At 44.3% G+C, this 18078-nt stretch overlaps 6 protein-coding genes across 8 annotated transcripts; 4 read left to right on the top strand and 2 right to left on the bottom strand.

Moving 5' to 3' along the window:
• The first annotated feature begins 228 nt into the window (after nt 1-228).
• LOC6495273 (troponin C) lies at nt 229-1647 on the top strand. The gene is made up of 4 exons (XM_001958690.4): nt 229-334; nt 546-720; nt 780-1031; nt 1542-1647. Exons 1-4 carry the CDS (start codon nt 323-325, stop codon nt 1568-1570), a joined length of 468 nt encoding a protein of 155 aa, XP_001958726.1. The 5' UTR covers nt 229-322; the 3' UTR covers nt 1571-1647.
• A 1502-nt stretch (nt 1648-3149) lies between these two features.
• On the top strand, nt 3150-8678 carry LOC6495274 (glycine-rich cell wall structural protein). Of its 2 annotated transcripts, XM_032450752.2 has the most exons (5): nt 3150-3335; nt 6480-7185; nt 7243-7590; nt 7756-8025; nt 8087-8678. In XM_032450752.2, exons 1-5 carry the CDS (start codon nt 3321-3323, stop codon nt 8461-8463), a joined length of 1716 nt encoding a protein of 571 aa, XP_032306643.1. In that variant the 5' UTR covers nt 3150-3320; the 3' UTR covers nt 8464-8678. The 2 variants fall into 2 exon arrangements, with proteins under 2 accessions (XP_032306643.1, XP_001958725.2); XM_001958689.4 differs by having other exon boundaries at nt 7243-8025.
• A 96-nt stretch (nt 8679-8774) lies between these two features.
• On the bottom strand, nt 8775-10231 carry LOC6495389 (signal transducer and activator of transcription C). The gene is made up of 2 exons (XM_001958688.4): nt 9582-10231; nt 8775-9518 (listed from the first exon to the last, which is right to left on the bottom strand). Exons 1-2 carry the CDS (start codon nt 10044-10046, stop codon nt 8868-8870), a joined length of 1116 nt encoding a protein of 371 aa, XP_001958724.1. The 5' UTR covers nt 10047-10231; the 3' UTR covers nt 8775-8867.
• Nucleotides 10232-13150: 2919 nt separating this feature from the next.
• Nucleotides 13151-14049, top strand: LOC6495275 (endocuticle structural glycoprotein SgAbd-9). Its single transcript, XM_001958687.3, has 2 exons — nt 13151-13438; nt 13491-14049. Exons 1-2 carry the CDS (start codon nt 13427-13429, stop codon nt 13809-13811), a joined length of 333 nt encoding a protein of 110 aa, XP_001958723.1. The 5' UTR covers nt 13151-13426; the 3' UTR covers nt 13812-14049.
• Nucleotides 14050-14767: 718 nt separating this feature from the next.
• LOC6495276 (cuticle protein CP14.6) lies at nt 14768-15433 on the top strand. The gene is made up of 2 exons (XM_001958686.4): nt 14768-14924; nt 14979-15433. Exons 1-2 carry the CDS (start codon nt 14913-14915, stop codon nt 15357-15359), a joined length of 393 nt encoding a protein of 130 aa, XP_001958722.1. The 5' UTR covers nt 14768-14912; the 3' UTR covers nt 15360-15433.
• Nucleotides 15434-15749: 316 nt separating this feature from the next.
• Nucleotides 15750-17797, bottom strand: LOC6495388 (mitochondrial sodium/calcium exchanger protein). 2 transcript variants are annotated; one of them, XM_001958685.4, is made up of 5 exons: nt 17490-17797; nt 17027-17430; nt 16461-16966; nt 16170-16404; nt 15750-16111 (listed from the first exon to the last, which is right to left on the bottom strand). In XM_001958685.4, exons 1-5 carry the CDS (start codon nt 17720-17722, stop codon nt 15849-15851), a joined length of 1641 nt encoding a protein of 546 aa, XP_001958721.1. In that variant the 5' UTR covers nt 17723-17797; the 3' UTR covers nt 15750-15848. The 2 variants fall into 2 exon arrangements, with proteins under 2 accessions (XP_001958721.1, XP_044571772.1); XM_044715837.1 differs by having other exon boundaries at nt 17027-17411; nt 17490-17630.
• Nucleotides 17798-18078: the final 281 nt, after the last annotated feature.

Raw genomic sequence — 18078 nt, 5'->3', positions numbered from 1 at the left:
GCCACCCTCCTCCCTCACTTTTCTTTCTTTTTGTTTCACTTCAAAAAAAATTAAAAACGAATTTTAAGTTTTTTTCACGTACGTGTATGTATGCTTTTGTTTATTTTCTCTAGTTTTATTTTCGAAATGCTGCTGAAAACCATAAATTAGCTTGTTACTTTTGGAATGCCTGGCTAGGTGGTGGTGTGGGTGGTGTGTAAGGTGAGTGTGTGTGGCGGTGTGTGGGTGAGGATGGCCAAAGAGCGCAATGAAGAAGTGGTTTTTCGAAATTTTCAGTCGTTAGCGGAGATCGATCTGGTGAACAACTAGCACAGGATTCAACATGGAGAACATTGTGAGTGGGTTTTGGAATAAAGGCCTATCTTAGGATTGACATTCAAGGATCAAGGATATTTGGATTATCAGCAAGGGTCTTTTTTCAAGACCTATTTAAAAAAAACTGTTATGGAACTGACCTAGTTATAGTTCCTTTTAGAAACATTTGTTCTGCCTCCATTTTTTAAGAAGCCTTGTAAACTAAAAAACAATCAATTGTTCCATTCCAGGATGAGGATCTGACCCCCGAGCAGATTGCCGTTCTGCAGAAGGCATTCAACAGCTTCGACCACCAGAAGACCGGCAGCATTCCCACCGAAATGGTTGCCGATATCCTGCGCCTGATGGGTCAGCCCTTCGACAAGAAGATCCTCGAGGAACTGATCGATGAGGTCGATGAGGACAGTAAGTCATCTAAAGTTTCCCAGCTTAAAACATTTATTTGACTGTTGTATCACCTGCAGAGTCTGGTCGCCTGGAGTTCGAGGAGTTCGTCCAGCTGGCTGCCAAATTCATTGTGGAGGAGGACGATGAGGCCATGCAGAAGGAGCTGCGTGAAGCTTTCCGCCTGTACGACAAGCAGGGCAATGGCTACATTCCCACCTCCTGCCTGCGCGAGATCCTGCGCGAGTTGGACGACCAGCTGACCAACGAGGAACTGGACATCATGATCGAGGAGATCGATTCCGACGGCTCCGGCACCGTGGACTTTGATGGTGAGTCTCCTATTTTCCATTCCCATTCCCATTCCCACCAATTAGCCGCCGTCAGTCGGGCGATAAAATACTCGAATTCCCTGGCCGAATGCCAAGGCATTTGCCACACAAATTATATCAATTTGTTGCGGGGCCAGCCCCTGGTCCATGCCAGCCATGGAGCTGCCCTTGTACCACCGATTATTTTTAGATATTTGTATAGGTACACAAAAAAACAATAAGATCATTTTCAGCCAGAGACCAAAAGATTACACCAACAGGAAATTATTGTAGAATAAATGTCTAAATTTTTCTCTACTGATGTTTTTTTTTTTTGGAAATTTTAATTACTTTATTTTTATGATCTGAAAAACATTTATGACTCATAAATGGAATTGAAATTTATTCGTTTTATTTAATAAAATTATAATCATCATAAATCTTTAGTTTCGAAAAATAACAATCATAAAATTATTTAATTTTTTATTATCCATAACTAATAAGATTTTGCCGCCATTCTTTTATTTGCAGAATTCATGGAGATGATGACTGGCGAGTAAGCGCATTGGACCCAATCTCATCCTATTTAATGCCTAAACCCGAACCCCCGAGGCTTGAATAAACGTTTTCTATTTTATTTCTACGATTGAGTAATCATAATTACGCTATAAATAATCCGCTTATACAGGAACTAAGTACGAGTTGTAGAAAAACCCATTCTGTGCATCCGTGCATCTGCATCCGAGTTGAGTCACTTTAATTGCCGCCCTCTAGCTACAGATTATTATTTTCGATGTTTATGCAATGGGCTGGGTTAAGGGGGCGTGTGGTCGCCGCCTGATCATTTGTGTGTTAATTTTGGCAAGGCCATGGCGTATGAGTGATGCATGTTGCACGTTGCGCATACGCAGTGTGGCCAATTGTTCTTCGTTTGTTTTTTGTTCTCTTGTTTTGTTGTTTCACATTTTGTTTGATTGTTGCAAGTGCGTGCAAATTCCTTTTGCCACATGGCTGGCGTTCTGGTCCGCGCAGCTGTGCCACCAGCCCCACCACGATCCACCTCATCCCACCAAGAATTCAAAAGCCCATTGCCAATCTGCAATGTTTTATTATTTTTATTTTTTTTTTCTACCTGCCTTTCTAAACGGCTAAATGTCAATGAGTATTCTCCATGTCGCACGGCTGTCTGCCAAAAGATGTCAAGCATTTTCGCTAAACTTGGCCCCCGAAACATGCAGCCAATTTCCCAAAACATACAACAACAAAATCCAAAAAAACATAAAAAGAAGCAACTGCCCTTTTTGCCAAAGTTTAAAAAGGAGAAGGGGCATGGTAGATGGATGTTGTTGCCACCAAGTGGAGCAACTTGTTTTTCGCAATGGTCGGTCGGCAGGTAAGTCTTTTGGCCAGAGGGTGTCGATATTAGTGGTATTTATTATACAGTTTCGAATCGAGTTTAGAGTTTTTCGTTTAGGTGAAAGGTCAGCGGACGACTGGACGCCCTGTTACAGACTTATAAGCTTATAGACTTTTTAGCCAGATTTATTGACATCCGTCTGGGCAGACATGATTAGGAACATCGGTATATGCGATTCTTGACGCCAAGCGCATTAAAATTGTTTCCCAAACGTGCAATTGAATGGAGATGAAGCTGAATTGACGATGATGCGCCCAACCGTTGAGAGTTTCGATTGGATTTCAATTTACGAGCAGCACGGCAGCAAGTTGCTAATTTTTTGTTGCTTTTCTGCTAGCTAGGGAGAGATGTGGCTGAGAGCGTTTGTTTAACAAGACAAGGTACATTGAGTAAACGAGATGCCGCTGTTTCTGTTAAGACAATAGTTGAATCTCGATGCACCAGCACCACTAGCAGCCGCCGCCCCCTTCCCAGGCATCCCTTTTGCGGCATGCAATTGTTTTGACGCTCCAGCTGGGGGAAACTGCAACCAACACAGCTGCACACGATTGCAATAAATGCCATAAAGTATCAAAATCTCAGCACTCGCTCAGCTCCGGCTTCAGCTTCGGCTCCGGCATCAGCCTGAACTACAGACATACAGCTATAGTGTACAGCGTTTTCGTTCATTCCATTCCATTTGATTGCATTTGGCGCCAAACCAAGTATAAAAGCTGGAGAACCTGGGCTGCGATCGGCACATTAGTACTGTGACAATCGAGGGCCACATCTTGCACTGCCACTTGTAAACGAAGGACTCGCCAGGATTAGTTACTAATTTTTTTTCACAACGCAAGGAGTCCTTTGCGACAAGGTCCTATCTTTGAATTTGGGATTACACAGAGAGTGCAGCGATGGCTCTTAAGTGGGTAAGTTCCGTGGCAGAGGATAGTGATGGCCGTTGGGAGTGACTTTTCTGAATAAAAGTTCTAAAAAGGAATTTAAGGATAATATTGAACAAGAGTGTATTGAACAATGTGATTGAGAAAGGTGATTGAAGAAAAATGTGCTTAAGTTGTGAATTTAATGGATTCATTTGCCAAGTGATTAAAATTTAATGGAGCTTTACCTGCAAATTCCTCAGAATGAGGAAATAGGCTTGACCAAATACAATTGACTTTTGTAATTAATGTTTTTATGACTATTTTCAATATAAAACTTTAATGTTTTTAGAAAAGAATCGTCGATATTTCACATAAATAAGCCAACAAATAATACTACAGGACTCAAGTAGAAAAATGTGTAGAATTTTATATATAATTTTTAGAAATTAATGGTTTTAAATATTAGCTAAAGGATAATGGCCAGTTCAAACTATCTGACACAGTTTAAAGAAAATAAAATTAATCGGAAGAATATACTTTTTATTCCTTAAAAAAACCGCCATCATTAAAGCTTTTTTTTGAAAATGTTAAAACTCCTAAAAAGGGATTTCCCAATCCCGCTTAGCATATCACAATTGTCTTAAAAAGATCAAAGTGTCCAACCCCCCGAGCCGCCCACGGAAAACGCATAAATTAACAGTCCATTGGCAATCGGAGATGGATGATGGCACGCAAAGTTGCCCAAGTGGACCGCCTCCTCCTCGGGGTCGTGTTGTCCCCCGCCTCCAAGGCTCAGAGATAATCCAAATTGAACCAGTGGCGACCCAATTGGCAGCCCATTTGCAATTACTGCAATTATATTTTCAAGTAAGTAAGTTGGCTGGGTGGCTTCGTTTTCGTTTTGGATCTCCAGTTGCGAAATTCTGTCGAAGATGTCTGCCATGGTGGTCACGAAATTCGGATCCCAGAGTCTATTCGGTTGCATGTGCAACCACTGACTCACCGGTGGCGGTGGCAAATGTCAGAATTTCCATTATTTCATTATTATACAATATTATTCAGCTGCAAAGCTGGGCGACAAGTGAGCTCATCGATGAAGCTGTTAGTTTTATGGCCAAAATGGCCCGTAAACGGTTTAAACTTCAACTTGAAAGCTCCGTTTACTTAACCTTCCTTGCTGTACAAAAAAAACTCCCATCAATGGTTCACACGGTGTTGCATCTTCGCTGCTCTAGTCTCTGGTCTTCGGTCTCCAGCCTCCAGTCTCCGGTGGCAGTAGACACATCTTCTCTCTAACAAGAAGTCCATAAATATCAGAGTTCGCCTCGAGCTGCGACAACTTGCCAAGTGATGATGACGACGTTGATAGTTCCGCGCACATTACCAGCCTTAATGGGCGATCGCCGATCCGATTCGACGGCAACAATGGAAACGTGAGCGGATCGGATTGCGCTCCGTCAATGGGCGAATAGTTCATTCATGGAAATGGCCGACATTTGGCAGCACTCTTGACCCCAATAGGGGTCGATAGAAGTTGATCTTAGACGCCTTCTTGACAAAGAATTTGCAGAGCAAGGATTAAGTAATTTTTACTTAGTAATAGTAGTTTAATAAAAACCATAATTATTACCTTGATAGTCAGACTATCTATTACATTTGAATTTGTCTTGAAATAAGTAAAAATGATTGGATATGGGATTCAATTCATTGTGATCTGAAATAGGTGCTTCTATGCAATTAGGCCAATTTTCTCACATGAATTATGAAGATTTGAAAGAATTTGCATTCTAGAATAATTTACAGATGCAACTCTATTAATATATGATCTATTCTGCTAATATTGCCTTTAAAAAGATATAAAAATGTTAATCCAGATATTAGTCCCCCCCAAAATTTGATTATAAATTCAGTTTTTGGCCAACTATGTTGACTTTTAGCATGTCTTACCCATTTATATGCAATGTGGACCCACCAATATGTTCCCGCGGGCCAGGCTGAAGCGTGCATCGCGATGGCAATTACAGGATTTGTGTGAACTTTCCATATTTTGCTTAGTATTAGTATAGTTTGTCTTTATTCACTTGCTTGGCTTATTTGTTATGTTAATGTTACATGTGTGATTACCATCACAGTAACCCTAGAGGATCTTAAACGAAAGATCGTTGATCAGCAATATTTAATAGGTTAATGAAAGGTTTTTTTAAGGTTTCCCATTATTTATTTCAAAGCAGAGCACTGGGCTTTGAAACCTCTTTAGTCATATGGATCATTGCAGCATATTTAAGATCATAAACAGGTGATTTGGTTAACTAACCACAGCCTGATTAAAGTAGTTTCATTTTGCATAGTACATGTATTATGGTACAAATTTTAAATCTCTAAATACTGACCACTAATATCTAGTGTTCTACAAAAAAAAAGGCTTAGAAATTCAACACTACCAATTATTTTTTGTGGACCTTTGCAACACATCCTTTTTATCGAAATACATAGCTTTAGTTTGAAATGGGCACTGAACCCTATAAAAGGCAGCTCCTGGAATATTTCCGTCATTCGGTTGTGAGTCTTCAACCAAGAATCAATCTTATTTTCTGCTTTTTATTTAAACTTTTATTTAATATTTATTTTATAATGAATATCATTTTTGACCACTCGCTATAATGTGGTTGCGGCAACGTGTGTGCTCCATGGGCTCTCCCCCGGATTCCTTTTCTCCTTTTATTTTATTTTCTTTTTAATTTTTTTTGCAAGCTCAGCACTTGGTATATTTTGGTTTTTCAGCAAGGTACACAGTGCAGGGTTTTCAAAATACTTTATTTTATTATATATTTCACTGAAAAACACTGGCTAAATCCGATATTCCAGTGGAAGTCCTTGGTTGGGTCAAGGTTGGGTCTGATTTTCTTCTTTATTTAAATACATTTTTGTACTTTTTTAAGCCCAGAACTCGTTTAATATTATTTTTTATTTATTTATTTTATTTAAGAACACTAGTTAAATCCGATACTCCAGTGTAAGTCCTCGGATGCAATTTTAATCTTGTTTCCTTCTTTTTTTTTAAATTGTTCTTATTTATTTATTTTTTTTTAACCTATATTTTTTGGTGACTCACAAAATCCCTTAAACCTCAAATATGCCATCGACCAAGTAATGTTACCTGTTGGGGGAACTTCTATGAATCATTTTTAGGCTCTTTTGATCGCGACTGTGACGATGACGATGACGCAAGCAGCGAAGCTGGACAACAAATACCTGCCACCACCTGCAAGTGCCGCCAGTGCGGGCGGCAGTCCGGGGGCGGGACTCCAAGGACCAGGAGGCGGTTTTGGTGGCGGTGGCGGAGCAGGCGGCTTTGGTGGTGGCGGCGGAGGAGGAGCTGGCGGATACGGTGGTGGTGCTGGTGGAGGAGGAGCTGGAGGCTTCGGTGGCGGCAACAATGGACTTGGCGGCATCAACAACGGCCTTGGTGGCTTCTCTGGAGGCGGCGGTCCCAGCAGACCTATTGGACCAGCTCCGGCCGCGCGTCCAAGTGCTCCGGCTGGTAGCCCTCCGGCAGGACCACCAATACCCATCCTCTCGTTTGTCAACGAAAACGATGGCGATGGAAACTATCGGTTCAGCTACGAGACAGGAAACGGCATTAAGGCTCAGGAGGAGGGCACTGTGAAGAACAAGGGCTCCGAGAACGAGATCCCATCAGTTATGGGATCCTATTCCTACACGAATCCGGAGGGAGAGTTGGTGGAGATCATGTACACCGCGGATGAGAATGGTTTCGTTCCCTCAGGCAGTGCTCTGCCCACTCCGCCGCCCATTCCGGAGGCCATTGCCAAGGCATTGGCGGCGCAGGGCATCTCTCCGCTGCCTGGTGGCGGTTATAGCGGTGGCGCTGGAGGTGAGATACATAATCTTAACTAAATGAATTGAAATAAACTTTTATACTTATTTTCAGGTGGAGGCGGCGCTGGAGGAGGCGGTGGTTACGGTGGTGGCGGCGGCGCTGGCGGCGGCGGCGGTGGAGGTCGTGGACCAGGTGGTCCTGGAAGTTATGGCGGCGCTGGTGGTGGAGCTGGCGCTGGAGGATATGGCGGTGGAGGTGGTCGCGGTGGTGGTCCAGGCGGACCAGGAGGACCAGGTGGAGCAGGAGGCTTTGGCGGTGGCGGTGCTGGCGGCGGAGCTGGATACGGTGGAGGCGCAGGACGTGGCGGTGCTCCAGGAGGACCTGGAGGTCCAGGTGGACCAGGAGGCTATGGTGGTGGAGCTGGTGGCGGTGGAGGAGCTGGATACGGTGGAGGCGCTGGTCGTGGACCTGGAGGACCAGGTGGCCCAGGAGGCTTTGGTGGAGGTGGAGCTGGCGGCGCAGGACGTGGTGGCGGCCCAGGAGGACCTGGAGGCCCAGGCGGACCAGGAGGATTCGGTGGTGGAGCTGGTGGCGGTGGAGGTGCAGGATATGGTGGAGGAGCTGGTCGTGGTGGAGCTCCAGGAGGACCTGGAGGTCCAGGAGGACCAGGAGGATATGGTGGTGGAGCTGGTGCTGGCGGCGGAGCTGGTGGTGGCGGAGGAGCTGGATACGGTGGCGGAGCTGGTCGTGGTGGAGCTCCAGGAGGACCTGGAGGTCCAGGTGGCCCAGGAGGCTTTGGCGGTGGTGGAGCTGGCGGCGCAGGAGGAGGCTACGGAGGTGGAGCACCAGGAGTTCCCGGTCGTCCCGGCGCTCCAGGACTTCCAGGTGGTCCAGGTTAGTAATTTTCCTTTCAATTCCTTTCACTTTTCTTTAAATATCGTATTTTCCTTACAAGGCGGTCCGGGAGGCCCTGGTGGCTCTGGAGGATTTGGCGGCGGCGGTGGAGCTGGAGGTGCAGGAGGCTTTGGCGGTGGAGCCGGACGTCCAGGCGGACCCGGTGGTCCTGGTGGGCCCGGTGGACCCGGCGGTCGACCTGGTGGCTCTCCTGGATTCCCTGGCGGACGTCCTGGCAATCAGTATGTTCCACCCCCAGCGGGTGGTGGCGGCGGTGGAGCTCCTGGATCTCCCGGCCGGCCCGGAGGTGCCGGTGGTCCAGGTGGTCCTGGTGGCCCTGGTGGTCCTGGAAACCAGTACGTTCCTCCACTGCCAGGAGCAGGTAGTCCCGGACGCGGCAACGGGGAGTTCAATCCCCAGACAGGCTATAGCTATTAGACCCGACGAAGACACTCATCTCTCATTAAAATCTCTCGGATCGAAGAAATCTCAGTGCAACGCAAGCTGCCCCAAATACTTATGCTCTCTCCCTCCTGCCCCCACCCCTCAAAAATGGTTAAATTATTTATGTAAGATTCCCCGCAACCTCTTCTGTTTTTTTCTGTGACAATGTGTGTGTGCAAATTTCAAAATAAATGAATTTTTTAAAAGGGTATGACTTTCTTTTTTTCATAAATAAAGGATAAGACTTCCGTTAATTCTTTTCTGATTTTTAGAATAAAAATAAGAGAATAAAATAAACCATAATATTGACTTTCTTGTTGCATGTATTTCATGCCTTTGAGTTGTGACTACATACAAAGACTAAATGAAATAATTGTTTCAATGGATGTGTGAGTGGGTCACTTCTTGGGTGACTTCTTGAAGCGTCGGCCATACTGGTTATAGCCATACGGATCCACCAACTGACTGGGTCTGCCCCTTAGTTGTTGGGTTATAAGAGCCTGTTGCTGCTGCTCGTTCTGTTGCTGCTCTTTCTGCTGTTGTTGCTGTTGCTGTTGCTGCTGCTGCTGCTGTTGCTGTTGCTGATTGAGATTCTGTTGCTGCTGGGTCGTTAGGTTACTGCCGAAGTGCTGGCCAAATTGTCCGGCATATTGTCCCGGCAAGTGTCCGGCGTGCAACTGATTGAACGGCTGATCTGGCTGATATTGTCCGGAGTTTTGTTGCTGCTGCTGCTGCTGGAAGTTTCTTTGTTGCTGCTGTTGCAGCTGATTCTGTTGCTGCTGTTGCAACGGGTTCAGTGGCTGCTGCCCTGGAAGCTGCGGGCGAAAGGGAGCGTTGGGCAGCGGAGGGGGCAGTTGTCGGAAGGGGGTCTGGTACGGATTCAAATTGGGATTTAGAACACCCTGCTGATACGGTTGGGCTCCCAGAAAATATTGCGGGGAGGCGGGAATTCCAGTTCCTTCCGCTCGGAATCCATTCTCGTCGGCGATATACCTCACCGTAATGGGAGTACCCTCGGGGGAGGTGTACGAATAGGAGCCTTGGATGACCTGGTCAGACAAAAAATCGGTAAAAGAATACACAAAGAAGGGACCTACTTAACTAAGACCCACCTGAGCCTCAACTCCTTCTCCGTAGCCCAGATTCTTGACATATCCCTGGGCCTGGGCAGTGGTTCCATCGGCAGTCGAGTATCCATAGGAGAAACTCCCATCCAGGTTAAGCTCGTTCTGGTAGGCAGTGATCGGGACATAGTTCTGATTATATTGATTATAACGATTGTAGGGATTCTGCAGGCCAGCAGCTCCGGACAGAGCAGGAGCCAAGGGATTGGCCAGCGGGTTTAAAGGATTCCTCTGCCCCGGGAATAGTCCTTGGTTCTGAACCGGATTGGGCTGTCGCCTCTGAAAGGGATTGTTTTGCTGCTGAAGTGGCTGGATCGGCTGTAATGGTCGCTGTCCTTGGAATCCTGTTCCTGGCAACTGAGCCCGACAGGCCGAGAGCCAAAGACTGGCCAGCAAACAGGCCACCCATCGGAGGTGCCTCGCGGTGGATCGGGGATAGCGGGGTCTGGACATTTAGCCTGTCAGTGGGCGGTGGATCATAAATCTTGAGAAATTACACGCTCGATAAATTCGACGACGTCTCACTTTCGCGCTGAATTATAGCTGGGAAACACACACAAGATTTTCAGATCTGTCGGATCACTCGGAATATCACTGTTTGAAAGCCGTGCCACGACTGCAATTGCTATTCTTACCGCCAGCCGTATTTATGCGATTTCATAGTGATGTTAGCATATACCTATGTCGGTACATATAGCGGAGTAGGCCCTAAAGCTTACTTCTAGCACAAGAACAATCGACCCAGCGACCTGGCCGCTTCCTGTACATTTTGCTGGCACAAAAAAAAAAATATGAAGCCAGAACCAGGTCCAGTGTAATTTATCTGCGTGTTAACAAGCCGCTGGGTTGGCAGCTTTATTGGTTTTTTATTGGCCATTGACAGAAGGACAAACGAATTTCGTTTGGCTGATTGATATCTTCATGGTGGCCTGGCCCCGTACTCTAATCTCCGGCGCACTTGTTTATGATGCAGGGCTACCGTATGCAAATTCTTTGCTTTTTGCTCCAGCACTTGTCTTCTCATCTGCCTCGAAGGTGTCTGTGTGAGTTATGTGCTGGAGCTCGGCTTCAGCTGGTGGTCAAGGTGCCAGTTGGACCTCAACCCGATGGAGAAGCATCATTTACCAAAAGCATATCTATATCTCCAGGATAGCCTGAGAGTTTTGGAGCCATAGGCTCTCCATTGTCTTGTCGATTTGTTTTGTTGCACGCTCCAGTGGGGTTATTCATCATGAGCAATCCCCCACATGTCGAGGTGTGCTGCGTTCGCAGTCACTCATTTATAATTGCCTCGTATCTGACAGATACTTTTCACCCGTTCTCATTTGTCATCTGTTCGAGCTGCCATTAAAATTCGAACATGTCTTATTCCATGTTCCAGCTTAAACTATAATTGCCTTATGCTAATTTTTGATGAGGTTTTCCAGGGCTAGTCAAGGTCAATGTTTTTGCCAAATCATGAGGGGCTTGTTAAGTATTATTTTTGCAAAATATCATAATTGGTGTAGCAGGAAGTATTTTGATGGTTAAAATACTAGTTTGAATTTTCTTGTACTTTTTCGAAAAGGTTTTTTATTTTTATTATGCCTAGATGTATGCAGTAACTTAAAAATTACCGTGAATAATGACCAGCCTAAAAGCAGGCTATTAAATGTTGGTAAGATAGGTTCCACATTGGGCCAGAGGAACTTCATAGTACCCTGCCTTAACTTATTTATTTTAAAACAAAGTTAAGCTATTTACCAAAATTAAATAAGTTATCTATATTTTTATCTTACAACTTAAGTTACAAATTAGCTGATTGAATCACTTTCGATCGAGTTGAAGTGATGTTATTTATAGCCTTAGTCCTAATGACCCCAAATCAATGACATTATTAAATATTATATAATTATTGGATTGCCCCCATTTATTTTTACAAATTAACCCCATAAGTTATTCATCTGCGAGTGCCCAATATTAATTATACTTTTCTGTTTGCCCCACATTGGCCAAGAGTGGCAAGATTGATTTGCCATTTGAATAATTTACCAAAAATATAAAAAAAAAACTGGAAGACAAAGCGACGAAATGGAGCCCAACTGAATGAGAAGGGGAGGAGTATGGCATATTGGGGGATGGGGAATACGAATAAAAAATGGCTCGCCAAATTTATGCAGAAATGCGAGACAACACCGTGTTGTGGCTCGATGAGCAAACCGCATTAAAGCCGGGTCGGGTCGGACACTCCTCCCACGATTTCGACTGCAGCATCGCATTGTCAGTCTCAAATTCGAGTTAGAGCCAAAGTTGGACAGCAACAGAAACAGCGACGATTATTAATAGACCATGGCCTGAAAGTTGCACTGCATCTTGTGATGTTTCGAATGTTTCCAGTGCAGTTGGGGCTTTGACATTTTGTAATTCCATTAACTAGAAATTATGACCGCCAGCGGGGCTAATTGATTTACTTTGTGGCGGTGCGTAGTCCGACTGCTGATTCTTGGCTTTCAGGCTATCTGACTAGATGGCTGTAAGGCTTCTGGTTCCGGCTGGCAGATCTTGGCTAAAGGTTAACGTGTCGTAGCTCAGAATTATGACCTCGCTGGCATTGCAGCTTCCAATCTACATTAATGAGTTTCCACTTCTGTGGCAGGCGCGTCAAAAATGCCGCTCGATAGTTGTACACTGGAAGAAATCGTGAAAGTGTGTTAGAAAAAGGAGATACGAGAAGGAATTTATTTGGTGCTGTTCCACAAGGATCTAAATAAAATAATTTACTTTGATGAGTTGCTTTGTGCTTTAGTAGATGTTTTCTTAGAAGGGAATCTATTCTCTATTTCCCCAAGTGCATCTATTGCATGAGGACCAGAAGGTGAGGGATTCAAATCCAACTCTGCCACTTGGGGGAGCCCCAAAGAATCAATTTATTAACACGTTGCCCGAAAGCCTGGCCAGAGCATTTTGCAAGTGGAACTGGAAATTGGAACTGGGCGGGCCAAGGCAAATGCCAAAATGCAACTTCTGCCGCAGATGCTGTTGCTGCTGCGGCTGCTGCAACATTGCGAAATTGCTGGAAATTATTATTGAATTCTTTATTGTCTTGGCTGTATGTTTTCGCCATAAATGTTAGCCGCTTCTCACTCTCAAAAAGCCGAAAGGTGCCCACCCACTGTAACAGAGACTCGGAATTCTGAATTCCGAATCGGAATTTGCATGGAAGCGATTTGCAACCAGTCAGCCGTTACCATTTCTGCACCTTTCGCTTGCCACAATGCCACACAGTCAGTTGCGGAGAATTTGACAAATTTTATTAGCTGCTGCACCTTTTCAGCTGCCCCCACACACAATCGGCATATGTAAACGATGCTATCTGCATTGTAAACATGACAGTTTATCTGGGCGAAATACTGCTAATAGGCATTTGAATTGCAAATCTCTGGATCAACGAACTCTTTGGTGGCTTAACCCCCAGAATACTCACTCTACTACTTTCTACTGACCTCAAAAGCATTCGAGATTGCATAACAATGGGTCTACACAGAAACCAGAGAACTAGACTAAAAAGAAAGTCCGGCTATCGTATCTTTTTATTTGATATATTTAGAGATGTTTCTAGGCATATTAGTTCAATATACTTTATGGTTTTTTTTTTAAAGACAAAGAACAAAAAGCTACTATTAGGCAATTAAGGAAATTAATCATTTGAAGAATCGATGTTGAAATTACATCATACTTATAGCAAAAAAAGAATAACTTCTTGCCGTGTAGAAAGAAATGGCCATTTGTTTGGGAGTCCAGAGTGCTATAAAAAGCGCAGAATCTTTTGTCCGCGCCCAGTATTTGCATAAATCATGCTCGCATTGGTAAGTGGCCAGACACGCTCAAGTCGAATGATAACTGACTCCTAACTTCCAGTTATGGATCTTGGCCTTTTGCCAACTTCTGTGGAGTTGGCCTGCTGAGAGTGCTGCCATTGATGGACCAAAGCATCAGATCTTCAAGCAAGAAATCGATGGCTCCTATTTCTTCTTGTACGAGTCGCCTGATGGCAGTTATCGCGAAGAGGTCGGAATAGTCAAGGACCCGCAACTGAAGCAATTGGATGGTGATCTGGAGGTGTCCGGCGTATACCGCTATATCGACAGCCAAAGTGGCAAAAAGGTGGAAGTCAGCTATTCGGCAGACGGCGACAACGGTTTCTTGTCTCGAGTGAAGTATAATGTAGAAGCCAGTTGAGCCGATTGGCCGGGGGGAAGCTAAAAATAAATATCTATAGAGCCATTAGCTTTGATGGGGCACACATTCCTGCCAAATGCTAGCCAGACAATTACCAAAGCCGACCGCCAATCCAGGTTTCGAAAACGGACCAGTTGAGAGCTCAGTTTTGGAGCCAAGGAGCGGCACACAGAGAGAAATTGTAATAGATACAATGGAGATATAAAAATTATACTTAAATTTTCAAGAAATATATAGAAGGATTTTTTAAATAAAATCGAAAAACATAAGATTCAAATTCTCTATATTTTTTTTAGTGCACAGTCCAGCTCATCGTTTCGATATTTAATTTGCGGCAGATTTTGAAAATTAGTTAAGCTGTCAGAGTTATAAATTGTGGCAATAGCTTGCCCTTTTTGGCCAAAACCGAAAGCCAAATGTCGTCCGGTGCAGTGAAATGAATTTGTATTTATCACCCCATGATCGTTTATTATTATAAATTGTTCCTCGCGGAACTACCGATGATTGAATTAATGGCGCCCGAATGCAAATGAAATTACTGATGCGCCCCATCGCGATTCTGAATCGAGTCGTTTGTTGTCAGGCGGGAGAAGATGTTCGATCGATTGGATAATGCCCTGGGCTAACTGCATCAGATCATAATATAAATTGCATCAATGCTGACATTTTACACATTTCTGGGATTGGTGTGACTGGATGAGGTGCGACTGATTAATCGCGACACCTGGCTGGCGAGTGGGTGCGATTTCTATGTGAATTATGCAGTTGCAGAGGCTGTTAATGGATGCACTGATGGGTGTCATCAATCCCAACTAACTTTCGACTGACTCACAAGTGCCTTTGGCTCTGTGACACAATTTTGTGTCAAAAACTAGACTACCGAACTGCCGACTGACCCATAGAGTGGGACCTTGACATTTAAGCCGAATCGAATATTTGAAGTATTCGGACGTAGCGTCCACATAAAAACGGGATGCAAACATGTTTGGCATGTTTAAATTTTGACAGCAGGAGTGAGCCACTATAAAAGCCAACTGGCCCAGACGCATTGAGTTCATACGCGTCTCAACTTTCGCTTTCTACGCTCCACAGCCCAACACAATGAACAAGCTCGTAAGTGGATTATATAAATAGGATAAGACTGTTAAACTAAGGATGCACTTTTAGCTGCCTCTCTTCGTCCTGGCTGCCCTGGCCACCGTTGCCATTGCCTTTCCAGAGAAACCTGAACAGGAAATAATCCCCGTTCTGAGATCAGAGATCAACAAACGTCCCGATGGATCCTACGATTCCGCTTACGAAACCGGTAATGGCATCGTCCACAACGAGGAGGCCACAATCCAAGACAAGGGCACCGATGAGGAGGCCCTCGAGGTCAAGGGATCCTACAAATACATCAACGACCTGGGCCAGGAAGTCGAGGTGTTCTACACTGCGGGAAAGAATGGTTTCGTTCCATATGGATCAATCATTAACCCAGAAATCACAGCTGTGGCCGAGGCTGCCAAGGACTTGCCCAAACTGCCGGAGAAGTCCGAGCTGCACTAAGCCAAGATCTCTTAGAAATTAGGTTTCAAGCCAGCGCGTTGTAAATAGACCAAATATAAAAAAGAACTATCTAATCATTAGATTACTATACTGTATTAGCTTGACAGAGCTTCCTAAAGAAATTTGAAGCTAGTTTTCTCTCTCTGTGTGGGAATTACCTACCTGAAGAGACCTTGAAAATGAGACTCAAACTTGGCATAATATCGCCATCGCCATGGTCTGGGATTCCGTATGATTAAACACACGTTTGTCCACTTTGCCGGTACAGTGGGGCCTGCCCTGGGGCTACAAATGAGGCACCTGCTTCAATACTTCATTACATTAGCCATTAGCTTTGATCAAAGACACATCGAATTAAACGAAACAAAGACCTAATGAAGAAGCGGAAAGTCAAGGGATCAAAATTGGCCATTTAATGAGGCATAAATCATGTCGGGAATTTGCATAACTAATGGATAGATCGGTTTTTGGGGGATCGGCATTCGCAGTTCACACGCCATACGGGTGGATACTTTTTGTTTCGAGGAGTATCAGTACCCCCACAAAGAATAGATAGTAGGCCACGAGGAGGAAGCCGCAGGCTCGTCGCATCTTGAAGTTGGTGGTCATGGCGGAGAGGAGCGAAAAGAACAAACCCACCTCCAAAAAGATGCACACAGTCTCCCCGTACGATCCCTCTTTGGGATGAAAGTTGTTCGGATAGGCCTTGATGGAGCCGGCAAGCAATGGTAGTGCCAGAAATGCAAATGTTGCTACAAAAATAAATTACTTTAAATAAATATAGTCATATTTTAAAAATGCCAAACTCACTAAAGACAGGCGATGAAAATGAGGCGGTGAAGGCCATCCTAGGCCAGCCCTGATGGGCCAGGTTGAGATTGATGACCATATCGTTGCTCTGGAGGGCCCAGCAAATGACGGTGGCAATGGAGAACTGAAGACTCATTCCCATAACGGTGGAGAGGGCGAAGAACATGGCATATAGCTCCGAAGTGAGGATAAATATCAGTAGGATGGAGCCCAAAAAAGCAAATATCCATGTAAACTGTGGAGTGTTTAATAGCTTAAAATCTATTCAAGATCATATTATACGAAACTTACTCTAAACAATTTGGGTCGTGTATCGGTGCGGGTGCACAAAAAAACCATTATGCTCAGAGGACACATTAATAGCCAAACAACAATGCAGACGGGCAAGTTCACTTTTGGCATCATTCGAACGTGCAACACTTCACACAATATATAGGAACAGTAGAGGGGCACAAGGTTCATCTGGATGACGTAGAGCAGTTTGGACCAGCCGTGAAGTGGCTGCTCTACATCCACCACCGGTATCAGTAGACGGAGTGCCATTTCAATTGGCTCCTTGAGAACTAGATATATCTTCTTCAGGAGGGTGCCATTTCGGAAGCGTTCAAAATCAAAATAGAAAATAGATCGCCAGAATTGCGAAAAAAGGTATTTGTTTCGATGGCCTTTATCGAGAGGCTCCCGAATAATTGCAGGACGTCTTATTGGAAGTTGAGTCTGCGGCAATAAGGCGCCTAAAAGTTCATTATCATAGTCATCGTAATCGGAGTTTGAAGTACTTCGTTTACGCTCGAGTACTAAAAAGTTTGCAGATGAAAAACTTAAATTTTTTTTTAAAATCTGCTCACTAAGAATACCTCGAACTTGATGCTTTAGCAATTGCTGGTCTACAACGGCCGTTATGACATAAGCAATAAAAATTAGGGCTGCCGGTATTGTGTGCCCTATACCGATGCCACCCTGCCGTTTGTGAAGGTAGTCCATAAACGCCGTGTTTAGAAACAGAAAACCAAAGTCCCGCATAAAGTAATTTGCCTCGACGTAGAAGGGATTAATTAGCATCACCATGCCAGCAACGAAAATGTGCAGGAACATGGTCACGGAGACGCAGGATAGGAAGGTGTTGCTGCTGTACGGAAGTCCGGAGGCGAGGGATGTGAATAGATCTGGAGATCCATTGGCAATAGCCAGCACAGTGACTCCGGCCGTGCTCTCATTGAGCCGGAGTGCATCCGCTATACTCTTCAAAAGGGGAACAAAACTTGAACGGCATTAGAAAAGTGTTGTGTGCTTCTAAACACAAAAGTTGTTAGTACTCACTAATGTATTATGGCCAATTGCATCATCCAGAAGATGTAGATCAATATGATCATCATGCCCAATACACTCCAGAAGGTATTGAACTTGTTACGGGTATCCAGGTGGCAGTAGTGCCACACCAGATAGTTGAACAAATACATGTTGGTGGTGCAGTCCTTCGTGTTTACCACGTAGTCGCATCTTTGCGGCGCCGGCAGTGCATTGACATTTGAACAAGAATCTCCGGGCATCATTTTGAAAATATTCAAGAACCTAATTTATAATTCAAATATGAATAAAAACAATCCGATTGAAATACAAACGTTTGCTGTTTTTCTTTACTTTTTGAATGCTTTATTTCGGAACTTCCGGATTGTCAATACGGCCCAATGCGATGGCTATATCTAGGCCAATATCTTTCCGATTCTTGAGCGGAATACCTTAATCGATTTGTGGATCGATTCTCCACCATTCTGCATCAAAATCCAGACAAAAAATATTTTTTACATTTTTTTGCACATTTTTCTGGGGCATCCCCTTTAAAAATCCAAGTAAAGCCAAGTAAAGGATCGTCCAAATTTATACGATATTTGTGATTTATATCTTATAA

The sequence above is a fragment of the Drosophila ananassae genome, chromosome 3L, assembly GCF_017639315.1.
Source record: "Drosophila ananassae strain 14024-0371.13 chromosome 3L, ASM1763931v2, whole genome shotgun sequence".
Classification (NCBI taxonomy): Eukaryota; Metazoa; Arthropoda; class Insecta; order Diptera; family Drosophilidae; genus Drosophila; species Drosophila ananassae.
Note: the sequence above shows the minus strand (reverse complement) of the source record. Positions and strands in the feature narration are given on the sequence as shown.

Excerpts from the sequence above, each read along its gene's own strand:
- LOC6495273 (XM_001958690.4), top strand. Across the intron at positions 721-779 it reads CGATGAGGTCGATGAGGACA|AGTCTGGTCGCCTGGAGTTC; the intron begins GTAAGTCATCTA and ends TATCACCTGCAG. Across the intron at positions 1,032-1,541 it reads CGGCACCGTGGACTTTGATG|AATTCATGGAGATGATGACT; the intron begins GTGAGTCTCCTA and ends TTTTATTTGCAG.
- LOC6495274 (XM_001958689.4), top strand. Across the intron at positions 7,186-7,242 it reads TTATAGCGGTGGCGCTGGAG|GTGGAGGCGGCGCTGGAGGA; the intron begins GTGAGATACATA and ends ACTTATTTTCAG. Across the intron at positions 8,026-8,086 it reads AGGACTTCCAGGTGGTCCAG|GCGGTCCGGGAGGCCCTGGT; the intron begins GTTAGTAATTTT and ends TTTCCTTACAAG.
- LOC6495389 (XM_001958688.4), bottom strand. The coding sequence starts at position 10,046 with ATGTCCAGACCCCGCTATCCCCGATCCACCGCGAGGCACCTCCGATGG. Across the intron at positions 9,519-9,581 it reads GAGAAGGAGTTGAGGCTCAG|GTCATCCAAGGCTCCTATTC; the intron begins GTGGGTCTTAGT and ends TTGTCTGACCAG.
- LOC6495388 (XM_001958685.4), bottom strand. The coding sequence starts at position 17,722 with ATGATGCCCGGAGATTCTTGTTCAAATGTCAATGCACTGCCGGCGCCG. Across the intron at positions 17,431-17,489 it reads CAATTGGCCATAATACATTA|TTTTGTTCCCCTTTTGAAGA; the intron begins GTGAGTACTAAC and ends ATGCCGTTCAAG. Across the intron at positions 16,967-17,026 it reads GCTAAAGCATCAAGTTCGAG|TACTCGAGCGTAAACGAAGT; the intron begins GTATTCTTAGTG and ends CAAACTTTTTAG.